At 38.8% G+C, this 27,038-nt stretch overlaps 1 protein-coding gene across 1 annotated transcript in view; it reads left to right on the forward strand.

The window, feature by feature from the left end:
- LOC119741248 (ankyrin repeat and IBR domain-containing protein 1-like) overlaps positions 1 to 27,038 on the forward strand; it is a 69,103-nt gene that overhangs the window by 30,219 nt on the left and 11,846 nt on the right. Inside the window, exons 18-21 of the mRNA XM_038217001.1 lie at positions 637 to 793; positions 1,659 to 1,851; positions 19,267 to 19,355; positions 21,527 to 21,610. Coding sequence (XP_038072929.1) covers positions 637 to 793; positions 1,659 to 1,851; positions 19,267 to 19,355; positions 21,527 to 21,610 — 523 coding nt within the window. The remainder of the gene's footprint in view (positions 1 to 636; positions 794 to 1,658; positions 1,852 to 19,266; positions 19,356 to 21,526; positions 21,611 to 27,038) is intronic.

The following is a 27,038-nucleotide window of genomic DNA, read 5'->3' on the forward strand; positions in this document are numbered from 1 at the left end:
GAGGGTGACAAAACCCATGAACCTTATTACAACAAACAACAGGTGTTTTGTTGGTCTAATTTAATGGTGGCATGGGCTGCCAAAACAATGTACGTGGGTCATTCTGTAACTTTGGAGTCCACTTTTTCCTGTGGACATCTATGACATCTATGATTTTATTATTCTGATGCTCTCTTAATGTAGGCGTCCTCCAAGAGTGATTATGAATAGCAAACTACCTACCCAACAAATAAACAAATCATTTGAAGTCATTTGTATTCATACTTGAATAACAAATTACAAAGAACTAAGGTAACGGGCAGGAAAAAAAAATGTCACACTTGAGACCCTAAATTTATAGAATGACCTACATCCCTTCTGACTGTGTGGGCCTCTCCTTTCAACACAGTCCCTGGTGACTGCAATTGTTCAAACAACTCATCTCCCTGCTCAGAATCATCCCAACTTAGAAAATGTGACTTTTTTTCACCTGTTTTGAAATCAATGTTGCTCAGTCATCCATGATTGCAGGAGCACAAGTAAAGTATCAACTGAAAGCCGATGAACCACCCCGATACACTCAAACAGACAGTGTGAGGTATGTAATTTTTTACATACCAACCCATTAAGATTACCTATTTTATACATCCCGTGCAGGACGAAGCCTTCCGTCAGGCCATTGAGGCATCATTGCAGGAGGCCGTGGCCCAGGCAGAGTCCTCAACAGCCGAGCAGCAAGAGGATTCCCCACTGTCATTCCTGGATCTGCACCTCGGCAGCCACAGGAAGACGCACAACAGTTCTGGAAACAGAGGTACCGTCAAACCTGAATTTACATCTTCCTGGTGCAAAGATTTCATCCTACAAAACAGTGATTGATGACAGTACCCACTGCTATATGAGATTCACCCTGATGACCCGGTTTAGTGGTTGAGAGGTTAGACGTCTGCACTAGTAAGCAGGAGGTCATGGGTTCAAGTCCCACCCGAGGAAGCTTGTGAATTTTTCTGTCAAGCTCTTGAGCAGCACTGAGTATACAAAGTTTATGAAATTAAATTGGTGAAGGGCGAAACCCAATGTTAAAGGTACAGAAAATCATTTGCAGCTATCCAAAAGTAGCTGAGCAAATTATTGTTAAAAGCGCTTGGTTTAAAGATAGTAATGGCAATAAACTCCCTGTGAAATTGTTCCTTCTGGCATGCTGTCTTTGTTAAGAAAACGAAAAAGGTAGTTTCCAAAGATGTGTTCATAAGTGACTCATTTTTGGAAATTTCTGTTAGTAGTTGGATTGTAATTGGACGAATCCGTGAATGGGTGCACAAAGTGTTGACCCGACGCCACACGCCCGCGGTTGCTATTATTCGTCGATTCAGTGCGTGACATCACGTAGCTGCAATCGGCTGAATGAGAACGCATCCCGGATGCTGATTTCGGGCGCAATTTAAACTATGCCTCGGCAACTTTTGAATTGAAATCGAGATCCTAGAATATTGTTTTCACAGAATATACAGCATTCACAGAGCTAAAACTGCATCTGGTTGGTTGTTGAGCACCCGTCTTTTGATTTGAGTACCTTTGCTGCTTCAAACGAAAAAAATGCACAAATGACAAATGATCTACTCTACTTTTAAAGAAAAGATCTTAACAAGTTGTGGCGGGTCGTTGTTTTTTAATCACAGTGGTAGCTGACCCAGGAAGCATGACAGAGGGTCTACTGCGAGCGTTGGAGATGTCCCAGTTACTCCTGATGCAGCAAACAGAACAACTCCAGCCTCATGACTTAAGCAGCGCCACGTCCACAGCTAGCACCAACAGCAGCAACAGCAGCAGTAATATAACAGTGGCAGCTGGCAACATCGGGACATCTGCAGGGTGAGTCATTATTGTAGTCACAAGACTTATTGTAGTCGCATCACAAGTCTGTAGTCGCATCACAAGTCTGGTCACAGGTAAAGGGGATGAACCTGTGTTCACAGGAACGAAGTGCCCATCTCTCTTTCGAAGCGATTGGGCCAGACTCGAGTCCATTTAATGCTGCTGTGGGGGAATCGCCACACCTCCTCCACAGCGAGTCTGTTACCTTCCCAGCATTGAATAATACCAGTACCCATTTAACACCTGGGTTGAGAGGAGTAATTGAGGTAAAGTGCCTTACTCAAGACAACACGCATGACCACGGCGGGGCTCGAACCCTCAATCCCACGATCATGAATCGTATGCCCTGCCGCTAGACCACATGTGCCCAAAGTAAATCACAATTCCAGTCACAAGTATCAGGAGATGTACAGTAACAAGGAACAGTCTTTGTCAGTGCACACATTTTTGGTGTGTGCTGAGATCCTATGAGTTTGTACACTAAGGTCTTGCTGGCATTTTGACGACAATTTATAAAAAACAATTTGGAGGGACTGTTCGTGGAAATGACAAATTTGTGACGCGGGATGATGAAAAACGTTTTGCTTTTCAATGGTCGTGTAAAGGGAAAGATACATATTCAGGGAAAGAAGTCAAATATTAATGATCATTATTACAAAACACTTTGTCAAATTGAGCATTGTGTATTTACTAAGCATGAACATTTCGATGAGCCTACCACTTTGTCCCAGTGGGGGGAGACACATGATTATTCTTTATCAACAGTCCTTGAACACAAGCAACTTAGGAGGAAAGAGTAATTGTTCCGGAGAAGTACGAAATCCTTTTTGTTTATTACTTCTGCCTAAGGAAGCAAGGAGACTAATTATAGAAACTTGAAAATGGAAACATTCTGATATGCAACCTGGGGGGCAGGTGAAGTAAGCAAATAATTACTCTAAATTTGGACAAGGATGGGTTGAGATTTTCCCACAAGCTTAGATACTTTTCTGAATATCTACTATAAGAAGTGCAAAAAGCAAAACAATTAATGAAATTTTTTATTTATAAAACAAAACGATGAAGAACTCTTTTGAAAAGATAATTTGCGTGTTCATGTTTATTGTAGGTCCATTCACCCTAACCAACCCAATCCCTTCAAAATCCGACTGCATGTTTTGTTTGATTCTGTTGGAGTGAGTACTGCACGAATAAACTGATTATACTTTACATGGGGTTAGGCGTACCACCAGTAATCAGAGTCCAACAGCTTGGGTGTGGAGTTGCCATATGGTGTTGGATTTTGTAAGAGTGAGGACGATTCCTAGTAAATCACTCAAGAGGATGGGGGGTAATTGGCAACACTAATGATCTTCTTGTGTGGGAAGTGAATTTCTACTTCATTAGGGACAAATAGTGAGGTCATTGATGGTAAACCTTGGTGCACAGCTTCAGATACAAGCTAATTAGGCTGTTTTGATCAAGATGTCTATTTTTGGTGTTTTTCCCCCCAACAAGCCACCTTGATGGAGTGGCCTACGTGCCAAGAGACGTGGAACACATTGAGACCTTGCCTGTATTGCTGTGTTTCATTGGTTTATTATATATAATTTTTCTTTTCTTTTTTTTCTTCTCTACAAGCCACCTTAATTGAGTGGCCTACGTGCCAAGAGACGTGGAACACATTGAAACCTTGCCCGTATTTCTGTGTTTCTGTGGTTTCTTTGTTCCCTCAATTTGCTTCGTCAGACTTCTGTCATGTACAAAAATAATCTGGCTTCTTTGAGAGCTTAACAAGGGAGGTTCTTGTACCAGTCTGTATACCCTTCGTTCATACACTTAGAGTTTAACAGCCAAATACTGCCACGCCCCTAAGAGGGTGCATTTGTGATGGCTCCACATCTAAAACATTTTCTCGCATGAATATAAACATCTGTGCCAAGTTTCAGGCCTTTATGAAAAAGTGCACAATTCATCGATATTTTGTCACATATCCGCTGGACTATAGTAATAATAATAATAATAATAATAATAACCGTATTTATGTAGCGCCTTTTCCAAAGGATACAAAGCGCTGGGGGAGAATGCAACCAAAGACAGGTAAATGAAGTATATGAACATATGAGACCCATTATGCAGCACCTTTTTGCTAGGTGCTGCGGCGCATAATTGCTGCCACTGCCAGAAACACAGGGGCAAACCCTTCTCTTAGCGACAAGTGTATACTGGGATCTTTAACGTGCATTACACAACACACAGGACCTACGGCTTTACGTCCCATCCGAAGGACGAAGCAATAATGGTAAAGCGCCTTGCTCAAGAGCACAAGCACCATGTTCCCGCGGTCAGGATTCTAACCCATGTACCCTGGCACACGAGTTGAACACCGTAACCAGAGGACCACAGTAGATTAAAGGTCCTAAGCAAAAATCAGCGGAGAACCAGTCACAAGTAATAGAAATCCATGAAATTGTGGCTGGTAACCAGTTTTTGTTTAAGCAAGTACATGTAGCAGAAGCGCCCTCATGTACATGACTTTGTCCAGTCACTCATTGGTCAATTCAAAGTTGCCAGTCTGCTAGTTCCCACCGAGTTTCCACCTTTTTGGACTGGTGGGGGTTGTAGTAGACTAAAGTCAACTCTTTGTTTGGAGCTGGAGTACAGATGTCCATGTTGTCAACTGAAAATAACAAGGTCTTGATGTGTTGGGAGCTGGGAGAGATCACTGGGAGAGACAATCAAACGCATTCCTGTGACACCTGACTCTCACGCTAAGACGTTGGTGCACATTTGGAATAAAAACTTAGAAACCTGGTGGTGTAAGTTGTGGCGTAGCGACTGAAAATTACCTATTTTACCAGCAAATGGTGATCATCATGGAGCCTGTTATCGCACCACTTTTTTAAGGTTGATACCAGACACTCGCAGCTTTGTGTTTAAAGAATTGCTATTTTACTCGTGACAGAGTTTTTAGTGTTGCCGCATGATTCCGAAGAAAGTCCGACAAAAATATTTAGAAAATGGCGGGCGTAGGTGATTCAGCGACTGTTTCATTTAACAAACAAAATCATAACATGAACAGCCGTTGCAAATGCTGTTATTACCCTTTTCCTAGACAAGATGTTTAGATTATTTAAAACGTTGGGCAGCTACGCCAAGTTTCATGAAATGCATTGTAAGTTTATTGCGCAGCTGCGCAATAAATTTGTTGCGTAAGTACTATGCATGGCGTAAGTGACGCACTGTTTTGTGAAATCGGCTGCTGGACTTGCCCGAATTTCTTTAACTGTTAAAATTTAAAGTCATTGAAAAAGTCCATAGTCATACTTGTAATTACTTTGTGGCGCATATGCATTTTTTCCCCATCTTTCAAGTACTTGCCAGAAGATGATTCCATTGCTTCACATAGCATGAACGACATCATTTTAGAACTTAATCTGCAATAGGCCATATTCTTTAGCGAATGAGGGCACCATTTCCTAGAAATGGACATTAGAAAAAAAAACCCAATGTTTTTATTGAAGCAGTTAAGTACATGTAACTTTCCTTTCAACCTTAACATAAAGATGGTAAAAATGTAATTTTCGAGCTATAGCAATTTGTATAAACCTACATCAATAACTTCATATTGACTTCTTTTTATACCCCCAAGTGGCATTGTTATAGCGCCCTCACAGTCTCAGGAATAAGGTCTATTGGTTTGTTATCTAGTTCCTATCAGCTTGTGTATTTCTCAGTAAGGTACACTCTTCACTAATTTGTCTTTAAGCTTTTTTTGAGGGTCTGTTTAGTGAAAAGAAAAATGACGTTTCCTCTGTTCCACAAATGTTTGGGATTCCAAGGAACTCTCAACACCTAATCACATCAAACACTCGTTTGGAACAGTCAACACCAACCCATTACTGACGTAAACAATCGCAACACCCTGTTTATTTGGGCGTGGAAAAAAGGATTTCTCAGTGACTTGTGTTAGGAGAGGCGCAGATAGAAGCACTGTGATACAGACACACAAGGATGGAGTGCACACACTTCAGGCTGGGTCCAAAGAGTCAACAAACTTCAAGTAGTTGACAGAAGATGAGTTTCACTACTGCCTCTGGGCATTGTGTTTGCAAACTATTAAAATGTGACTTGAAGCTTTGCATGGTGGAAAGTACTAAAGCATAGAAAGTACAACTTGGCAGAAATACTCGGATGGGAAGATTAGCAGTTCTGAGTAAACCAGAGGTGTTGCATGCCACTGGATATTTTGTCAGTATGCTCTTACCATCAGTAGGAAGATTCACCTAAAAAAACTAGCACAATGTATTTTGAGCTGTCACATGCATTATAAAGCCCGGTTCATACTCGACGCGAAAGTGAAAGCGAATGCAAATTTGTGATGTCATGGCAAGTATTTGCGCTGCAAATTTGTAAAAGTTGAGCACATTTCATCTTGGGGGGAACTTTGCAGCGAATGTTTCATGACGTCAAATTCTCTTCACATTCGCATTTACATGAAGTTTAAACCGGGCTTAATGCCCACAGAGAGCAAAATTTGTCGGACAAAAAATTTGTCATCGGAGTGTTGTGCCAAAGCGATAGGGGTCATCGCACTTTCCCTTGCCCTTGATAATGCTACCTGCATAGCAGCAATCCGCCCATCGGAACTGAACGAGTTGCGGAAAGCAAAGGATTTTGACGTTTGATTTTTTTGCCCTAAAATGACTCAACTGGTGATTAAATGTGTTTGTGGAGGTACTAAGAGAAGACTCAGACTTTGCCAGTAATTAAAAAAAAAAAAAAAATGCTGTATAATTTAAAATAAAAATCTAAAAACTTAATTTGGCCTGACGTTGCGGACTTTATAACAAGTCCTTCTTCAGCGTTCAGAGGCAAAAAAACAAATTATAATTAAAGCAATATATATATTAATTTAAAATGAAGCAAAATACATGTAGAGGAGTGCTTGTAGAAATATTGATGTTCAGACAACCTAGATCATTTCCCAGGTTTTACAAATGAACACATGTACTGCAGGTAAAATATTATGCATGTACTTGTAATTTTCTGTCCTTTATCTTTGGATTACTATCTGCAATTCACCCACATACGGTAATGTGATGGTAGCAGATGACTGATCTTGGATCAACCACTCACTTGTATGCTTCGGGAATGGTTGAGCAGTCACATGCTGTTGATACTACACACATACATGTAAACCAATCAATCCTACGGCAGGCCATGTTGTTTGTTCTGTCCTTGTCTTTGTTTATCTTGGCAATTGATTGTCACAGCTTGACATGTTGCGGATTTAAAGGTTTGTTTGCCACGTTAATACATGTACATTTCTTCCTGGCAGATTTTCACAGTGAGAAGAGACGATTGTGTTTGTAATTTTTGTAAGATAAATATTTGCATATTGTCTGACCATAGAGAAAGTTGGAAATTACTCCTCCGTCCATGTGATATAATTTGGATGGGAGCTAGCTTGTAGATTCTAGTCTTTGATTGGCTGTGGTTTTCTGTTATTAGTGTAGTTTGGACTTAATCTGTACGCATGTAAAGGTTGTGACTTTGCGTTTAATTTTGTAAAAGTTTAGCAAATATTTAAATACTGTGTAAATATTTAAACGTTTAACCATGTTACCAAAAAGGCTGACGCCTGCCCATTATGTCTCCAAACCGGCGTGATTGACGCAATAAATCAACATTGATTCACTAATCAACAGCGGGCAGTCATTAAAAAAGTAAAAACTGAACTACGCAGGGGCGGATCTAGCTTTCAAGAAACAGATGGGGGGGGGGGGTTTGAGTGAAGGTGTGCCAAAGGTACCCGCCTGCTTGGGGGGTCCGGCGGGCATGCCCCAGGAAAATTTTGAAATCTACGATGCTTACTCCTGGCAATTTAAGGCAATTTGAGAGTAAATTTTGGAACTTTCCTTTCATTATTTTTGGCACCATTTTACTGGTATCAACATTAGTCAGCAGCTGAACGGAGGGGGGGGGGGGGGGGGGGATCGGGGATCATATGTAATGTGCACCCCAAATGTTATTAAGCAAAGCAGTGCTTCTAAGGTTTTGTAAATTAAATGGGTTTGAAATCATCATTTATTATTTCGAACATAGGTTCCTTTTTATAATACGGGTTTTGTTTTTGGGAAAACATGTTAACAGATTTAGATTTTCTTTTTTTTTTAAACGTGTGAACGTTCCATCCTCAACACATGCCTGTGTACATATGCCATTGCATATTTTCTGTGTACTAATATGAAGCAAGCGCTGATTGTTCATGTCTAATGCAACAAGCTTTACAGATAATATTGTTGGTATTGGACTGATCAAGTCTGGTTGGTTATTGGCTTAACGGGATAATCTCTTGTCTTGTCTGGGAAGTTGTCATTTGTGTACATTTGTACTTCCATTGAAAAATGGCTTTAAAAAAAAAGAAGTGTTGATAGGGCCAAAAAAATAAGTACTCGGTCTCTGGTCAGCGCGCGTCGACTTCAAATTAACACGGAAGCTACAACAGTGCCCTCTATTGCCGCACCTCCTCAAATTTTTGTACCAAGGAGCACCAAGGAATGGGAAAATTGCACCAAGGCAAATGATAAAGGGCACCAAGGCAAATGATGGAGGACACCAATGTTTAATGAGGACACAAAAAAGAAAAATAGTACCCACCTTGTCTGTACAATTCAAAAAAAAAAAACCCACCACGTCGCCACATCAATTCCGGAGCTTCGGTCTGACCAGAGACCGATTAATTTTTTTTTTTTGGCCTAATGTTTGTATTATTCTTTGTCTTATTCTAAAAAGAAATGGGATGCAGATAGAGGTTTGGGGTTAGCGATCGGTGCTGTAAGTAGGACTGAAACCTTGTGAGGGTTAAGTGTGTAACCGATGGAGTATTAATGCATACAAGCGTGGCTGCTGAGAGCATTATTAAATGGGCAGTTTTATAAGCGTTGGAGGTTGAATGTATTACAGCTGCACTTTGAGGGAGACGGGGGAGGAGATATTAAACGGACATGACATTTCAGGCAGATTCATCCCCGTGCAATTAACTGAGGGGTCTTGACCGCCGATTGCCTGACGGTGATGGCCCTCTGAGGACTTGGAGGGGGGAGGGGGGAGGGGGGATAGTGAAAGCTCTAACACCTTACAACGGTGTCGCAAATGGAAGGAGACAGGCTGTTAGAGACTCCATTAAGCATTGTTGCATATTCATGAGTCAGCTTGGGCATGGTTATTGGTCCAACATTTCCCACAGGGCTCTCCTGTTGGCCCATTGTTGGATCCAGCACAATCCTACAGCTAAACAAATGGAACGTTGTATTTAAGCTGCCATCATTTGAGGGTTTTTTTAAATTTTTTATTTTAAGTAAATAACAATGGATGCCCAAGAGGTCTGCTGATATATGTGATTTTCGTCACTGTAGAACAAAAGCATGCACCTTAAAGGGTCCATGCGATGAATTTTTCTCAGGAACACAATTTGTGCAACTTTCTACTCCTCTCTAATGTATGAAAACTGGTTGACATCCCTTTTTGGTTCAATTTCTTGAAAAGTGCACTTCTTTAGACATTTAAAAATGTTCATGCTTTTCCAGACAACTGGGGGCGCTGTTGCTGTGATGTCACACTGGGAAGACACTGTTTCAGTTTAGTGGTTTTCTGTTCAAATTGCGAACCCAAAATTTGCTCATCGAAAAGTTTTTTTTGAGAAAGGGTTGTTCACTGGCCTACTGCTATGTAATAATACACAACAATAAATCACTACCAAAGAAATGAAAATTTACGACAGCAAAACATTCAAAACTCTAGCAACTTTTTGTGCTGAAATAGCTGTAACATTCACAGTTTTGCTCTTGAATATGGAAATTTAAAAAATGGTCACCAAAATACCCTTTAAAATAGCAAAGCAAAAATTTACAACAAGGTTAAATGGGACACAAAGGTGCATTGTCAAGGATTGCTTTAAAACCATTACATTGCATGGGCCCTTAAAACACATCTGCTGTAGACATGATCCACATCTGTTTTGGTGGCAAAACAAAGTGTTCGGGTTAATTTCTCCAGCTAATTAGATTACATCCAATGTGACATAATACAAGTGGTCCTATATTTCAATGTTAGAGATTTTTTTTTTACTTTTTCAAATCAAGTGATTTCCTCATCACACTGACAAAGTTTGATAAATATGTTATTCTTTTCTTCAAAAGGAAATTTTCTTTTGTCAATTATTTGGAGATTTCCTGCTATTTCTTTAAATGAAGACTCCTTGAATCACGGCAATGACGACTGGGTTCCATTACATGTCAAATTCTTTACGATTGAAAATTTAAAAAATAACGATCATTTTCCTGTAGTCTGGTTCCCTGACTCCATATAAGAAGAAACAGAGCAGTTTACATACATCGGGGAATTGTAAGGTCAGGGAACCAGTCTAGCTGGCTCGTACCCGTTCATAGGTTTGTAATCGATTGCAAACAAGTGCGATGGTCAATTGGGGCCAGTATTTGAAAAAAAAGCCAGTTGTTTCCAACGCTGATCGGCCAATCAGCATTGGAAATTGATACAAAAATACCACTTTTCTTGAAAATGACAGTATACCAGGTGCCATGATTTTACAGGATGCTTTACACCAGTTGTTATTCACTAACAGTCCAGCAAGGTATTTCAAAATGATTTGGTAGTTTTATTTTTTGATGTTTGCAAATGTTGTATTTTCCCTTTAAGTTTATCCCTATTTACATGTACCGGTAACATACAAAAACAACACAAAACTACCAAACACAAACTCCATGTACGTACATGTACTTGGAACGCAAGACACTATACGATAATTACGTTAGGCGAGACCAGACAAGGTTACATCAATGTTTGTGAAATAATTGAAATCATCAACATCTGGGAAGCTCTCCACGCTTTACGTAGGTGCTTAAACTGAATTGTTTATCCTTGAGAAAGAATGAAGTGTGACAGACACCTTCAAATCTACCCTTAAAGGGTCCATGTAATGTAATTTTGTTCAATGCAAATCCTTGAAAATGCACCTATGTGTCCATTTTCAATTTTCATTTTGCCTTTTTCAAAGTTACTTTGGTGACTTTGGTTTTTATGCTAATGTGAATTTCCATATTCATGAGCAAAACTCTGATGTCATTTCAGGCAGAAACCTTAATGTTATAGCTATTTCTGCACCAAAAGTTGCCAGAATTTTGGATACTTTGCTGTAGATTTTCTCTTTAGTGATGCGTTGTTCTGTCCGTACATGGCAGTAAGCCAATGAGCAAACTTTTCTCACAAATGTTTTCAATGAGCAAATATTTTGATTCACAATTTTTACAAAAAAAACCCATAAACTGAACAGTGTCTTCCTGAAATGACGTCACAGCAACAGCGCCCTCAGTTGTCCGGAAAAGCACGGAAAAATTGTAATTGTCTTAAGAAGTGCACCTTTCAATAAAATTAACCAAAAGGGATGTCAAATAGTTTTCATACATTTAAGAGAACTGAAAGTTGCACAAAATGTGTTCCTAAGAAAAATTCACTGCGTAAATCCTTCCATAGCAATATACCATTTGATGTCAGATTATTTTTATCAATATTGACTCAGGTACGATTGTAGTTGATATAGAAATTACCCTTGGATGCACCACGAGTGCCATACAAATGTTCAGATGAGTGTATTTTCATTTTGAATGTACTTTCCTTTCCATACCAGAATGAAACGATAATGACAGCTGACATATTTATAGATGCACTGACGTCTCGACAGGAAACAGTGCACTTGAACTAGGGACTAGCCAATTTGGCATTGCAATTAATCCACTCACTACCACTCTATCAACATGCTACTGTGGTCAGGGACCAGCATCACGTAGCAAAAAATAGTGCGTATGAAATTTTAGGAAAAATAGTAAATAATTAAAGTTGTGGGAAGTAGGCACAGGCACTTTTATATCGCGGAAACATGCTTAGCATGCAAAACTCACTAAGCAAATTTGGGTTATCAGCCATAATATCATACCGAGGTGTGCTGCTACTGCCTGGTTCCCTGTTTTGGCATGCAAATTTGCTAAATGTGTTTTTTTTCTGGGGTAACTTTCTTTTTTTTTTGGCAATGCAGCGCCACTGAACATGGCCCAGTTTCTTTTACAGGCTGAACTGAATTCTGAAGATTTAACATACCTTGAGAAAAAGAATATAAGTCTCCCTACTTTGTGATTTAAAGCAAAAATCAGACCAAAAATTGTCTTCATCAATTTTGAACAAGTGGTTTTTTTTTTTTGAGAGAGAGATCATGCCACTTCAGTTTCCGCAAAAAATAATGACTGACCGCACAGAGTGGAGAATTCATTCAAGATACGACACTCCATGCAAGGTCCTTTTCAACCAGATTTTTTTAAATTAAAAACAAACAAATGACCGAAGTGATAAAATGCGGAACGGGGAAATCACTGGGCCATGGTTGCCAACAATTGCCGCCGACATCGATAATTAATTGTAACAACTGATGACAGTTATTGCACATTATGGCCATCTGCTTAACCTTTTGGCTTCTCACTGTTCACCGAGGTTACCTGGTGATAGTACAATGTGTAAGGGTACAATCGCTGTTTGAACGATTTGCTCTTACTTAAATGGCCCACGCAATGTAATATTTTTTTTTATTTTAAATGCAATCCTTGAAACAGTGGCGCACCCAGGATTTGGCTTTGGGGGGCTCACAATTTTTAAATTTTTTTTAAATTTTGTAGAAGTAAACATTTGTTCAAAAAAAAATTCAATCGGCAGCCATGGCACTGCTGGCAAATTCGCCAGGTTTTCTCTATATTTGCAGGTACAGCCGTTGCTATATTGTTTAGAACAAACATGCCTTGCTGGAAGCAGACGATCGATATAATGTGAACATGTATTCACGCCGCATTTCTTTGAGGGGGGAGAGGGGAATTGGCTGAATCCATTTTGATGAATAATTCAGCAATCATTGCAAGACATAAGAAAATGTGCAGAGTTAAAGGTATTTAAGGGAAAATACAACATTTGCAAACATCGAAAAATAAAACTACCAAGTTGTTACGAAATACCTTACTAGGATGTTGGTAAATGACATGCTAAAGCATCCTGTAAAATTATGGCACCTGGTGTGAAGCCATTTTCAAGAAAATGGTATATTTGTTTACATTTCCAACGCTGGTCGGCCAACCACCGTTGGAAAAACCTAACTATTTTTCAATTACTGCTCCAAATTTACCATTTTTTTTAGTCTAAATTTTGTTTTGCTAGCTATTGGTTCCATGTTCATGAACGGGTGCAGGCCAGCTAGACTGGTTCCCTTACCTTACAATTTTCCGGTATTTTTGATCGATTTCATCTTTAGTGGAGTCAGGGAAACAGACTACTTGAATATTTTTGTTTTTCTTGGTTTTTCCAGCATTTTCGAACACAAAATGTCAAACATGTCAGTGCAACAATATTTGATCTATTATACTAACCCCCCAAATAGTTCATTTCTGAAAATTACATCAAAAGCCAATGATGTACATTCCCTTTAAGTAAATACATTATTTTAGTGTGTGACTTTTCCCAGAGCAAACTTTTTATGTGCTTTAATGACAAATACTTTCCATGCTTAGTATAATTTTTTTTTTCCTTTCATTTTCATTTATTAGTTCTCAGGTAAGAAACCACATAGACACAGAGTACAATACAAACATTTAAGGTAACACACCAGTGTAACAAAAAACAAACAAAGAAACAAACACCCCAACACCCCAACAAAAACAATATTGATAACACCCCTGAAGGATTGCCAAAAGTGAACTTAATCACTTTCTGGTGGCTCTTCCTAAAAATGCTATCAAGTACAAAGAAAACAAAAACATACATGTACGTCATATAATCTTATACATGTTTTCTAGTTGAGGTCGTCCTTGATTTAACTCCTGTCCTCATTTCATCGATGATGCTGCACGTGTGTGTCCTCGCTTTACACCCGCACACACACGTGTTTGTTTACATACGCTATGTGGACATTCCTTTGTTTTCGTGTAGTTAAGAAAACTCGGTACAAAAAATAACTTTACCTTAAATGTGAAAACTCTTTCAATCCAATTTTTTCCTATGATTCCCTATAGTGTTTCTCTTCATTCTGCCACACATAAACCTAACCCCAAAATGCCTCTAAAGCTGTTTTCCAGAGAGGTTGAAACGTTATGTGGACACGGCTTAGTCCACATAACATCAACACAACCTGCATTATGTGGACATCTTTTGTTCACAAGTCCACATAGTGAATGTAAGACAAACTCACCTATACTATCACGTTTGTTTATGATGTAAATTGAGGATTTTCTTTTGTTCCTCTTCCCATATCTTTTGTTTGTACTCGTTTTCGCAACACCTCTCATGGTTTTGTACACGTTTTCTAATGGAGGTTGTCCTCGATTTGGTTCCTGTCCTCGATTCACCGATGATGTTGCACGCGTGTGTCCTCAATTTACACCATAAACAAACGCAAGTATGTCAACTTTGAAATCACAATTCCGGTATTGAGCTACATTTGTAGCATGGCGATTGACATGGAGCATCGCAGGCAGTAAGGCACGATTTTACTTTCGCTGTGCTTGCTACACAAACATATACTTTTCCGGCCTCTGTAGGGATGGAAAGCCTGAATTTGTTTTTTCCAAAACATGAAGAAAAAAAACTGAATTCAGGCTATAGCCTGAAACTGGTGTCCCTGGATGAGGGCAATGACACGCAGGCACCGCGTGCCAGTACCAGCCATTCCTCAACGTGTCCTCCCGTTGTGGCATTTCGCGTTGCCCTCCTTTTATTGTGTCGTGAGTTGAGGGACCTCTCTTCTCGTGATTTCCTTGGTGTATTTTTTCTCTTGTGAAAAGCATATTGAGATGAGATGTAATTTATTTAGCCGGCCTTCCAGGTAAACCAAACTCCCTAGGCCTTTTTGCTAGGATGTAGCTTCAATTCTGCAAAATCTTCCAATTGGCCTCATGGAAAAATAGCACAAAGCCTCAATCCTGCAAAGTCCTCCATTATTTCTTGAATATTGTCAGTGGAGGGGTGACCACTGCCTGAATCCTGCAAAATCCTGCCGCAGTGACAGTCAATTATGTTGAGGCTTGGCCAGTGACATCCTGTAGCAGTACAGAGGATTTCAAGCATACTCCAGGCCTTTATTTATGCATGGCTGAGCCAAAAGAACACAAGGTCCGGCCCAAGACCTTGACAAAGTGCATCCTATAAATCAGTAACGCACTTTTGCCATGTAACCTCAATCCTCCAAATTCCTCCACTTTGGCAAAGAGGATTTTGAAGGATTCAGGGCAGTTAGGGTTGGCTACACAACTTAAAAAAAACTAACAGAGCTGTTGTTTGTTAGTGGAGAAATGTGACCTTTCTTTCTTACAAATCAACAAAGATGACTTTCAATTTTTCCTTGGGATATAGCTCAACTGCGAGCAATCATCAATAATTCTTTTTTTCCCCAAATACATGTACTGTTTTGTGTTTTTGTGAATATTCTGCTGTCACAGTATAGTATTCAGTGTGAGGCCAAAAAAATTGTAGGGTCAAAAAAAAAACAAAGACAAACTTGTGTGTTTACGGTTGCCAGACTTCTTGGAATTTTTTAGGCCAAATTGTTGACCTTAAACTTTTTATTGCAACATTTGGCCATTTTTTTAAAAATAAAATGCAAATATGCTCCGGGGCTTAATTTTGTGTGGTTTTCTGCTTCTGGGGCTTAATTTGTGTGGTTTTCTGCTTAAAAGCTGCATGAAATTTAGCCCTGGACTCCTTTTAGTGCAGCAAGCAGATTTTGCTTTGGAGGAGGAGGCCCTTAATCTAATGGATGCCAAGTATACATAGCTGTGAAAATATCTATTTTTATTATTTTTTAACTCTTCTGAGGAAGATGGGAGGGGGGGGGGAGGTGATGGCCCCTTAACCAATATGCCACAGGTTTTAAACAATTAAAACAGTTTGGTAAAAAAAAGCATCACGTTAAAGGTCACAGTAAAAAAAAATACAAAGTTTATACAAAACACTGACAGACAAGCATTAAAAACTTTCAAAATAATTTTTTTCTACCTACGTACCTGTACCTGGATAATTGTTTCATATACCGGTACCGTAATCGCAGTTTTTTTTTGTCAACCTGACGTATCTTTAAAAAAAAAAAACACTTTCCATCTTTCTGAGGTGATTTTGATTATCGGTCTTTGATCTCTACCGCGTGCAAAATTTAGAATTGTCACGTCCATACGATTGCAACCAGCCTGTTAGCTTCTAGGTACTCAACAGATACGACCATTTTCAACACTCAAAAATTATTGCCAAATGTAATTATTGCACGCATGCTGGTTTTTCCAATTTTACACTTGATTTGTCATGATTATATATATATATATTTTTGTTGGCAATATCTGTTGGACAGTTCGGAGAATGATTATTTTTAACTTACTGGGGCTATTCTTCCGTTTTCTGAGAGGAGAGTTTGGCAGAAAATATCAAATCAGACTTGTTACCCTCGCATTGAAAAGTTCTATTTTAGGAATATTTTGTCTTTCATAGCGTATTTGTAGGGAGAGGACTTTTCTTTTAAAGGGAATGTACATCATTGGCTTTCGCTGTAATTCTCAGAAATGAACTAGTTGAGGGGTTAGTATAATAGAACAAAATATTGTTGCACTGACATGTTTGAAGTTTTGTGTCCGAAAATGCTGGAAAACCCAAGAAAAACAAAAATGTTCAAGTAGTCTGGTTCCCTGACTCCACTAAAAATGAAATGGATCAATTTATAGATGCCGGAAAATTGTAAGGTAAGGGAACAAGTGTAGCTGGCCTGTACCAGTTCATGAACATGTAACCAAAAGCAAACACAAATTGGACCGAAACAAATGGTAAATATGGAGCAGTAGTTGAAAAAATAGTTAGGTTTTTCCAACGGTGGTCGGCCGACCACCATTGGAAATATATACAAAAATACCATTGTCTTGAAAATGACTTCATACCAGGTGCCATAATTTTACAGAATGCTTTAGACTGTCATTTACCAACATCCTAGTAAGGTATTTCGTAAAAACTTGTTAGTTTTATTTTTCGATGTTTGCAAATGTTGTATTTTCACTTTAACCATTTCGCGCCGGGATTATTTTTGTGGAAAATCAAATTTTCGCATATAAAGGCAAAATTTTCCAGCCAACTTCTGATATACAGCCAAACGCCAAAAACACTGATTCGCAGGAGTCATTTCAACACTAATGGTACGATATTTCTTGCCAAAACCTCATAATGTTTCAATACTCTGGGGTGTGCACTGGAGCGTAAATTGTACAGCAATGGGCCGTGCACAATGACCAGTTCAAGATCAACACACGGTCCGCCTCCACAGACTTCACGGACTTTGTGTGTGGGATTAGCGTGTTTAGACGTCACCTGGAGGCGAGTCAAGGCAATCTTGACGATAACCCATCAGCCGTGCCCGTGTATAAAAACAGCCAGTGCGTGTTATCACAGCCTCCGACGCGAACTTGTTATCTCCCACAAAAATGTAGTCTATGGAATGGACGCTTGCAGAGCAAGCATCTGTGATGTGCATGCAGATTCAGCAATTAATTATTATCTGTTACAGATTTGGCAAAATAATTCTCAAGTGCAGAATGTCTTAATTGGACTCTCTCAAGAAATATGCCACTGTATATTTATTTTTTGTCACCTGACAAAAAAAATAGGAGGATCTTGTAGTGTATTAGAAGTGCAAAAGCATTTAAAAGACGTCCGGAAAAAGGGGGAAAGTTTCAAATATAAACATTGAATGTGTTGAAATGCACAGGGAGAGCATTTTATAATCATATGAGATGTGAGCACTTAGACAAGGGAAGCCATGGTTTGAATGACACTCACATTGTTGTTGGGACAATGCAGTCTTAACTCTTCAAATGGAGGAAAAACGGGGGTTGTGGCCCACCTAAATCCCTCGCAAATGCTGATCACGAAAATACCAAGTCTTAAGCTCTAAACAGGTATTCTGCGGGAGATCATGAAAATTAATCCATTTCTTAGCTGTTGATGGTAGTATGCGTTTTACAAAGAGGTTTTATCTTTCTGCATTTCATTTATATAATGGGTCTTAGTTTGTTTTTCTGTCAGTTTGTATTTTGTTATTGTGTACTACGTACAAGCAGACAAATAAAAAATCCCAAGCAACACAGAAAATTGTGTGTGCGTACGCCTCAGCCAGAAGGTTTTTATTAAAAAAATGTTGGGTACCGAAATCTGGGCAGCCGACCCATCATACATGCAGCACATTATTATTATCATTAATATCCAAAATTGTGAGGTAAAATTGACTATACAAGTTGTTTCTTCAGAGGCTGAGACAAAAGTGACTGCCCAGTAATTTTTCCTTCCTGCCTAAACTTTCCACTTCTAGGATGTAAAGAACCAACCCTACTTCTCATTGGCCCATAGCCAGGCCTTGCCAAGTGTCACAGAACAAGATATCTTATTGGTTGGTTGTCCCTCCAAGCCTTCTCAGCAATTGGTTAAAATTTGTGGCTGTTGATTGGCTATTCTCCTGTTTACAGGATCTCTCTTTTGTCACAAATTTGTCTATGGGGTTTCATGTACAAAGTTCTCCATAAGAAAGTACAGTATGTAATGCATTCACAGTGAGATGTTTGCATGGGGTTAGCCTTCATATTGCACAACACATATACTATAACCAACAGGAGAAGATCATTGCAAATTTGCTGCTTATAAATAATTTGATCATTTAGTGATAAAATTGAATGTAGGCGTCTGTACTGAAGACGTCACGCTTTGTTTACATGTGTTCTTTCTTATGGGAGCCTGGTAGGGTCGACGGTTTCATAGCCCCATAGAAAAGTGCACAAGTAAACAAAGTGTGATGTCATCAGTACAGAGGCTTATTAGTATTTAGTACTTAGTAGTATTTATTAGTAAGTAATTAGTAATTTTATTCATTTAATACATGTATGCATATTCAGTTTTTAGAGAGCACAGGGAATTAGTCAATTTCTGATGTCAATTGTTTTTAACTTCTTACATTTGCTGAATAAAAGTCTTCTCTTTATCTTATCTTGAAACTTCAGTGACTAGCGCATGCAGGAAAAACGGTGGTTGCTATAAGCCCACCTGATTCCTGTGTAAATGTTGATCACGAAAACACCCAAGTCTTCAGTTGTAAACCGGCATTCTTCGGTAGATCAGGAAACTGAATCCATTTCTACGCTGTACACGTACATGGTTTTCAACATTGCTGTTTTTTGTTTCTTTAGTTGTCTGCAGTTTCTCTTTGACCAATCTTGGAAATAAACAAATCCCATCCCAAACTATTAAGTTAGCTGCTGCGTTTCAACTTTGCTTAATTGTCTGTTTTGTTTTTATGTTTTTCAGAACAAGTAATGGAGCAAACACGCAAGTGACTAGTAGCAGAGGTCTCAAAACAAGTAGTCAGAACACACAGGCCAACACTGGCCAATCAGGTGAGTGCATTCTTTTAATCAACCAATGAGCAGATACAGATTTTTGAACTTCAACCTTCAGTGTTTCAACAAGGTACAGTACTTACGCTCCCAAAATGATGAACTGTTTAATGAAATGAACTGTTAACATTTGGGACAAAGCTGTGTTTGTAACATTTTTCTGTGTTTGTAACAATTTTGTAATCACTTTTTCTACAAGGCACCATCCTGCCAAAACACAGTGAACCATTAAAAAAAAGACAAAGAATCGAAAAGAATTTGAAAAGAACTGAAAAGAGTTTAGAACTGAATGACATTGAGCTACGTCATTTCCAGTGTAGTCATACGGTAAATATTATATCAAATCCTTTAGAATTGTGAAGTGTTTCTACAAAGTGTATGTATCTCCCTGCCCTAAAAACAATGAAACATAAAAAATGAAGCCATAAAAAAGTGATGAAACACATACTGAAACAAACAAAATTGAATTTAAATGACATAGCTAATTCAGTAATCTTCTGCTGATTAAATCCGCCATAACTGATTATTGAATCTGCCATAACTGTTTATCAAATTACCGTCAAATGTTAGACTATAAATACAAGATACTCCCCTGCCCTACATGTAACTGACTTAAAAAAAACAAGAATCTTTCGAAGAAATCATTGGGAAAAAAATGTGAATTTGTATGACAAAGCTGCATTTATGACGTTGTCTGCTAATTAAACGCTTCATGAGCTCGGCGCCAAAATTGCCACGCTTGTCAGGGTCCATTTGACACTCTAGACACTGATTGGTGAAACATTTTCCCCACGGGAGCCAGATTTACGATCCGTAGGTTTGCAAACTCTGCGGAGGCAATTGACATTAAATGCATGCACCTCCGTCCCGGAATGGGTGTTTTTGCCACACGTTCCATTTCATTGTGTCCTGTTTTTTCGGGATGCAGCACCGACTTATTAATCAACGTGGGATTGGATTGTCACACGTGGGACTGGATTGTACAGCTGAGTAAAGCACGACTGAACATATTAGCCAGGATAGGTGACGCACGTAACCTGCTTGATTGACCCTTTATACAAGGGACACTCTCACATTTTTATAAGTCATTGATTGCGGAGCGTTTTCTGCTCTAATGAAGCAATCATTGGGTAATTTCAGGTAGTCTTTGTTTTGTTGACTACAAGTGATATTTTACTCCTTTTATTTGTGCCCAGAAGTTTTCATTTTTTCATTACAAGAGGATTGCTTTAATTTCTCATAATGGAGAAACAGTTGCAGAAGGGAGGGAGTTGTAGATAATGTTACAGCCAGATAGGTTAACTTTAGATTTAAGCAATTCTAATTGCAGATCTAAAAATTAATTCCATCACTTCCCCCCCCCCCCCCCAGTCCTATTTGGGATCAAAAAAAAATATGTTGCATTTCCTTCTGGATCTTGCATTTCCAAGGTGTATACTCTGCTTTTTTAAGAAAGTTCCCAGCATGCAAAGCAATAATGATAAATAAGAAATAAAGTTTATTAAAATTAGATTCAAATTGTCTAATATTGGCCTTATTAAAGGGAAGATACAACATTTGCAAACATCACAAAACGAAATGATCAGATTGTCACAAAATACCTTACTAGATTGTTAGGGAATGACAGTCTGAAACATCCTGTAAAATCATGGCTCCTGGTGTGCTGACATTTTCAAGAAAAATTGTATTTTTCCAACGCTGGTCGGCCGACCAGCGTTGGAGAAAACTGGCTTTTTTTCTCAAAAACTGCTTGCAAACTCTTTGCTGTAAAAACTGCAAAAACTCTTTTCAATTGATAACACACCTGTGAAGGGGTACAGGCCTGCTAGACTGATTTTCTGACCTCACAATTCCCCAAAGTCTATAAATTCTCTGTTTCATCTTCAGTGGGGTCAGGGAACCAGACTACAAGAACATGAATGGTTTTTCTAGTTTTTCCAGCATCTACAAGCCCAAAACGTGAAACAGGTCATTTTAACAATATTTGCTACAATGTCCTAATCCTCCAAATCCATATATTTATGAAAATTGAAGCAAAAGCAAATGTTGTACATTCCCTTTAATCAATCCCAATTGCAAAAAAAAAAAAACAAGTTCACCTTAGTGAGATTTCAGATCTTAATAAAGACAATGACAGGCCAGAAATCTTATTTCATTGTTTCATCCGACAGTTGAGGCTGGCTTATCAAGTTCATTTGACGAGGATTTCCGGAGAGCCATTCAGTTGTCTCTGCAGGAGTTAGAGTCAGGCATGGGTAAGTTTCCTCTCCAGATCCACAGATCTCCAGTGTAAACTTCATTTTTTGTTTTACCCTTTAAGCAAATTGTGTTGCCGAGAAAAGTCAGCTAAGAAACTCACACACAGTGAGAACAATTTTGAGAAAAACAAAGCAGTACCCAGAGATTGTCCACAGATGACCCAGCTGTCGATTGAACATGGGTCTGATCAATACCAAAATCATGTAGTTTACTTTTGTCTTAAGGATTTTTTTTTAACTCATTAATTTTCTAAATTCAGTTGAAAGAGCAAAATTTGCTTCTCATTGTGATGTCACTCAGTTTGACATCATGATAATTATACTACAAACACTGTGTGAGCAAAAACTGCTACCTTCACTCTCTTTACCCAAAGACAGTCCCAGAATGGAACCTCCTTGATCTTGGCACAAGACGTGCACTGGATGTCAGTACATTCAAAAGTAGGAGAGATTCCATCAACGTACCAAATCTCTCCGCAAAAGCCCATCCTTTAACCTAATTTGGGACTTGCACACGACCCAACCGACATATGCGACAACCAGAAGATGGTGTTTGTACCTGGTTGAACAGAAACAGAAATGTTTATTGTTCCCATTTGTTTTCATTTTATTGGGTTGGGTCAAAATTTGGAATGAAGTTTGACATAACCCTGTGTTTAATTCAGTTTGCGATCAGCCCAAATGTTCAGATTTTGTCCACAGAAATTATGCATAGATCTGATTGTTTTCTCGATCAGTCTAGACAAAATATTCTCCACAGAAATCATCCTGCCAAATTCGAAGCACGTTTAGCAGATATTTGAAAAACAATACTCATGTTGAGTACCACGGCGTCTATTGTTTAGATTAGCGGTGATTAGCGCAGAAAGGCCTCGGTGGAAACGGGCAGGGAAGAATGCCTACCCGTCAGAACGCACATTTTAGTGCTTGGAATGAGACAAGTGGTCCCTGTAAACATTTGCCTCTCGTAGCTCCTTCAGCGCGGTTGCCATGACAACCTGAAGCGGGCAAACTGTGCGCGGAGACAGTTTGGGAAACAGACGGCCGGGGAGCAGCTGTTCACATCCTACGTGAGGTGAAAATAAACGCCGTCTCAGTGCACGCTGCCGCGTGTGTGTCTGCGGCTGTTTGGCCATGATCTTATTACATTTTGTTCATCTGATAATGGAATAAGTCGTAATCACAATGAATGGCATTATTGATTGTTTGTGATTGGAATATTAGATTATAGCTCTTTTTTTTTTAATGTGAAAGTATGTCAAAGAACAGGGTGTAATGCTATTTCACAGGTAAATTTTGGAACAAGTCTATCTACACATTTTTGACAAATACTCATTAAATACCCTTGATTACAGAGGGTCAGCATCTTTAGCCGTTGTTTTGAACACTTAAAAAGTTAACAGTCACAGAAAGATTTGGATCGTTTAAAAAAAATCTTGACACACAGCACTATACTGAGACAAGGAGGGAATTTCATTTCTATCCCTTACAATAAAACACCTTTTTTTCCCCAAATTTGAGAGCTAAGATACATGGCCTCATTTGTAGATGCAGTGATGGCCAGAGGAAAGAAAAGGTGTTCGGTGTGTTCAATTGACAGCTAAACAAATTTGTTTTGAGGTTTAATTTTTTTTTTTTAAATCGGCATTGAAAATAATTCTTCCCGATCCAAGATCGTCTACTAATGCGGCGACCTACATGTAAATTAGAAACCATGCTTAAAGTGGAACCAGGCTGGTGCTCAGGTAGTACGTATGCACTCCTGACTCCTTTGACCAATAGAATTACATAAGGCCAAAACAAAAAGTTGCCGGTTTCTGGTATAGAGCTTGCCCAAAAAGTGGTGCGGCGACGCGGCTTTTTTTTTTGTACCTGATTTTTTTTGCCTCAAATGTCAGCTGATGACTGCAAATGGTGCTTGACTAAACTTAGTGCAAATATATGGGAGTCCAGAGAGGCCACATAAAGCTTATTCTCGACCATAACCCCATCCAAAAACACGTTAAAATTGTGCAGCAGCAGGATTCCAGTCAAACCAGTGAGTTTGGCGGTTTTGAGACATCGTCTTTCATTGAAAAAAAAACCTTTTTCATTTTGCTGACGCGCATGGCTACGGTGACGCGCGCGCGCATACCAGAAACCGGAGACTTTTTTTGTTGGCCTAATGCACGTGCGGCTTGTTGTTTAAGAACGTGTGTTGGTTCCACTTCAAAAATGGCTTCTAATTTTGTTGGCCGAATGAAGAATTTTTTCACCAAAGGAAGACATTTTTCAAATACAGAATAGTCCATTAATATGCCCAACTAATTAAAGAGCGGACAAGTGCACTGAAGGACAGAAATTAGAGAAGTTTCCAGAATCAATGGACAGATTGTACTCATGTATGCAAGGACAAAGCTGGAGAAAAAAACGTGACCCATCCCTCTATTATACAATGTATTTTTGCAAATAGCAATTAGTTTCATACAACACTGGGCTTACATTGATTTGTGTGTGAATAAACTCCCCCAATCCCTGGCTGGACACTGAAAAGACATCATTAGGAATGTTATCAAAGAAATCTAATTTAGGACTAACGAGAGGAGAAGACTCAGGCCATCTAATTAATGAGCATCCTTTGTGTGTTGATTACAGTGTATTTATTATAGCATTGTGGTGATTAAGTAACAGCAAAGGCTAGATGTCTTAAAGGGGTCACAGTTTCAGGTACAAGTCTACAAGACTTAAATGCTAGAAGATCCACAATTTTATCAGAATCGAATCCTTTTTTGTGTGTAAGACTGGCCCTACTCTAAGAAAAAGAATTTTCAGTTAGAAATCGACAAGACCAAAGGATAGCAATTAGAAAATCCACAATTCGATTAGAACAAGTTTTATTTTATTTGTACGACCGTTGCTAACTTAAGAAACAAAAATGATAGTTAGAAATCTACAAGACTTGGCCATTTAGTGACTATAGCGCCCGGAACCACCCTGCCTATTACTCACTGTAGCGCCTGAAACTGTCCGAGCACTCTATGGTTTATTGATTTTCAGTGAATAAACGCAGTGTAATACAATGTACAGGAGAGTCAAAAATAGCGGAACCTAAACTTCCCAAAAGTAAGTGTATTTCATATTTAAAAAAAATGTAACACTAAACATAATAATGACTGGAAAACCAATTTCATAAGCTACTTTAAAATGAAAAACATTACTGAAATTGCTCAATCCGTTCAAAGAATATCACCATTAAACACAATGACCCTAAAACCTCTTTCGTCCAAAAATGTGACTCAAGAACTGTCGTCACAATTTTCTTCAAGCATCACAAGCGATAAAACTTCAGTTTAAAGGCTAAACATGTTCTACAAAGTCCTTTTAACCCTTACCCTACTAGACCCTCCAACGCATGCCAATATGTTCCTCAAGAAAATCTCCTATGTTTTTTGCATGGCCCTCCAATATCTGCCATGTCATTTCAAGGGTAACTGGACAGGCACTCCAATACATGCCACAGAGAACAATGAGAGTCCTCTGATAACAATCAAGTGCCCCCAGCTGGTCAGTATCAGGCACCCTCCAGGGCCTCCAACTCCTGCCAATTGGAGCCTTCACTGCTACATCAAAGTATCCTCCAATAAACTGCAGCTGGAGGGCATTGGCATAACCAACTGACATGCAGTAAACTACCCTCAGAGAGTAAGGGTTAATTAAAGGCCCATCTTTTAATAAAAGGGGATTGTATAAATCATAATGTTTACGTAGGGTTGTTAATAAATATATTGTGTACTACAGTTGTTGACAGTTGTCGAAACAAGTATTGTGTGTCATTTTCTTTGTTGTTCCAAACAGTCAGAACACACAATAAAGTGGGGTTTTTTGAACGAAAGAGGATTTAGGGTCATTGTGTTTAAATGGTGATATTCTTTGAAAGGATTGAGCAATTTCAGTAATTTTTTCATCTAAAAGTAGCTAATGAAATTGGTTTTCCCGTCATTATTTTATTTTTGATGCTACATATTTTTAAAATATGAAAAGATATTTTTGGGGGTTTGGGTTCCGCTTTTTTGACTCGCCCTGTAGTACAAATGATAAAAGTTATGGGATAAAAGTCCAAAAAATATCAGAATAACTTTTTTGTTATTATTAAGACCTGTGCTAAAAATAAGGGGAAAAAGATATCCAAAAGCAATGCACACAATTGCAGTTTAAATTTAAAAAGGTGTTTATATGGAAAGTCAAAGTCTATGTCATTTACAACTTGAGAATGTTTTCTTTCCCTGTTATAAAATATAGTAGAGGGTGAAGAAAAAATCATAGATGAGATGAATATTACTTCATAGGGCTATACATCTGACTTGGTCAAATTGGAAATTCAAAATCGAGCATTTATGTGATCGGTAGTGTGAACAATTGAGTAATTCTAGAAATATTGGACTACTTTAAATGGTCATAGAAAGCACTAGGCTGGCACTTACGTCAGTGGAGTCGATCAAGTGGCTTTTTTAAATGCTGAGCAGATAATACATGTGAGGATAGGAACAGGGAACTATAGACCCGGGATTAAAATTGAGTGAATGGAAACCAAGCTGAAATCGTTCCTCTCTTGGCAAAACAAAATTTAAACAATAAAAAAATTACAAGAACTTAAAAAAATCATTGCTTCTTGAGGTAATCAGAGGAATAAATGTAGGGGCAAAAGATGGTCTTGAGCGTGACTTCTGTCCCTTTCATTATATATGTATTTTTTAAAATTTGGATGAGAATGGGAATTGTTTCAATTGTGCATATCTGCAGAAAAACGGCTGCTCCTGCAATTGCACACATGGGCGTCGCGAGGGGGGGCGAAGCCATATTGCTGTTAATTTGATGGGGGGGGGGGGGGTAGGGCAAATGCTCCCCTGCTCACACTCGGGAAAAATGATAAATTGAGAATATAATGAAAAACGAATTTTGGGGAAATATTTGCTTCCCCCCCCCCCCTGGAAAAATCCTGGCGACGCCCATGATTGCACAGCCTCACTTTAGTCCACAATTTGTGCTGACACATACACACCTCTTGTACATGGGCACTATAGTATGGTACTGATTAATTTAGAAATAATTTCTCAACAAAGTCAGGTTCCATGCAAAAAAAGGGCGGAGAACCTGTCTTAATTAAAAAGGACCTGGTGGCATTTTACTCTTTCTTCAATCAGCTATTTTAGCTTCTGTTTGTGTTGGCCTGTGGTATTGTAGTCCAGTGTATGCTTTGGGCATTATTTCAGCATTAGAATAAACATGTTCAGCTAACCAGCCTGTCCCTCATTCAGTAATACAAACAGATCAAGTACCGTTAACACAAAACAACCAAAATGTCATGTTTTGACAGATGCTCCTGAATCCAAGATTTTGTTCAGTATGGACAGGGAAAAAGTCAACAAATTGTGATGTACAATATTCG

Source organism: Patiria miniata, unplaced genomic scaffold (genome assembly GCF_015706575.1).
Source record: "Patiria miniata isolate m_02_andy unplaced genomic scaffold, ASM1570657v1 HiC_scaffold_5, whole genome shotgun sequence".
In the NCBI taxonomy this organism is placed as follows: domain Eukaryota; kingdom Metazoa; phylum Echinodermata; class Asteroidea; order Valvatida; family Asterinidae; genus Patiria; species Patiria miniata.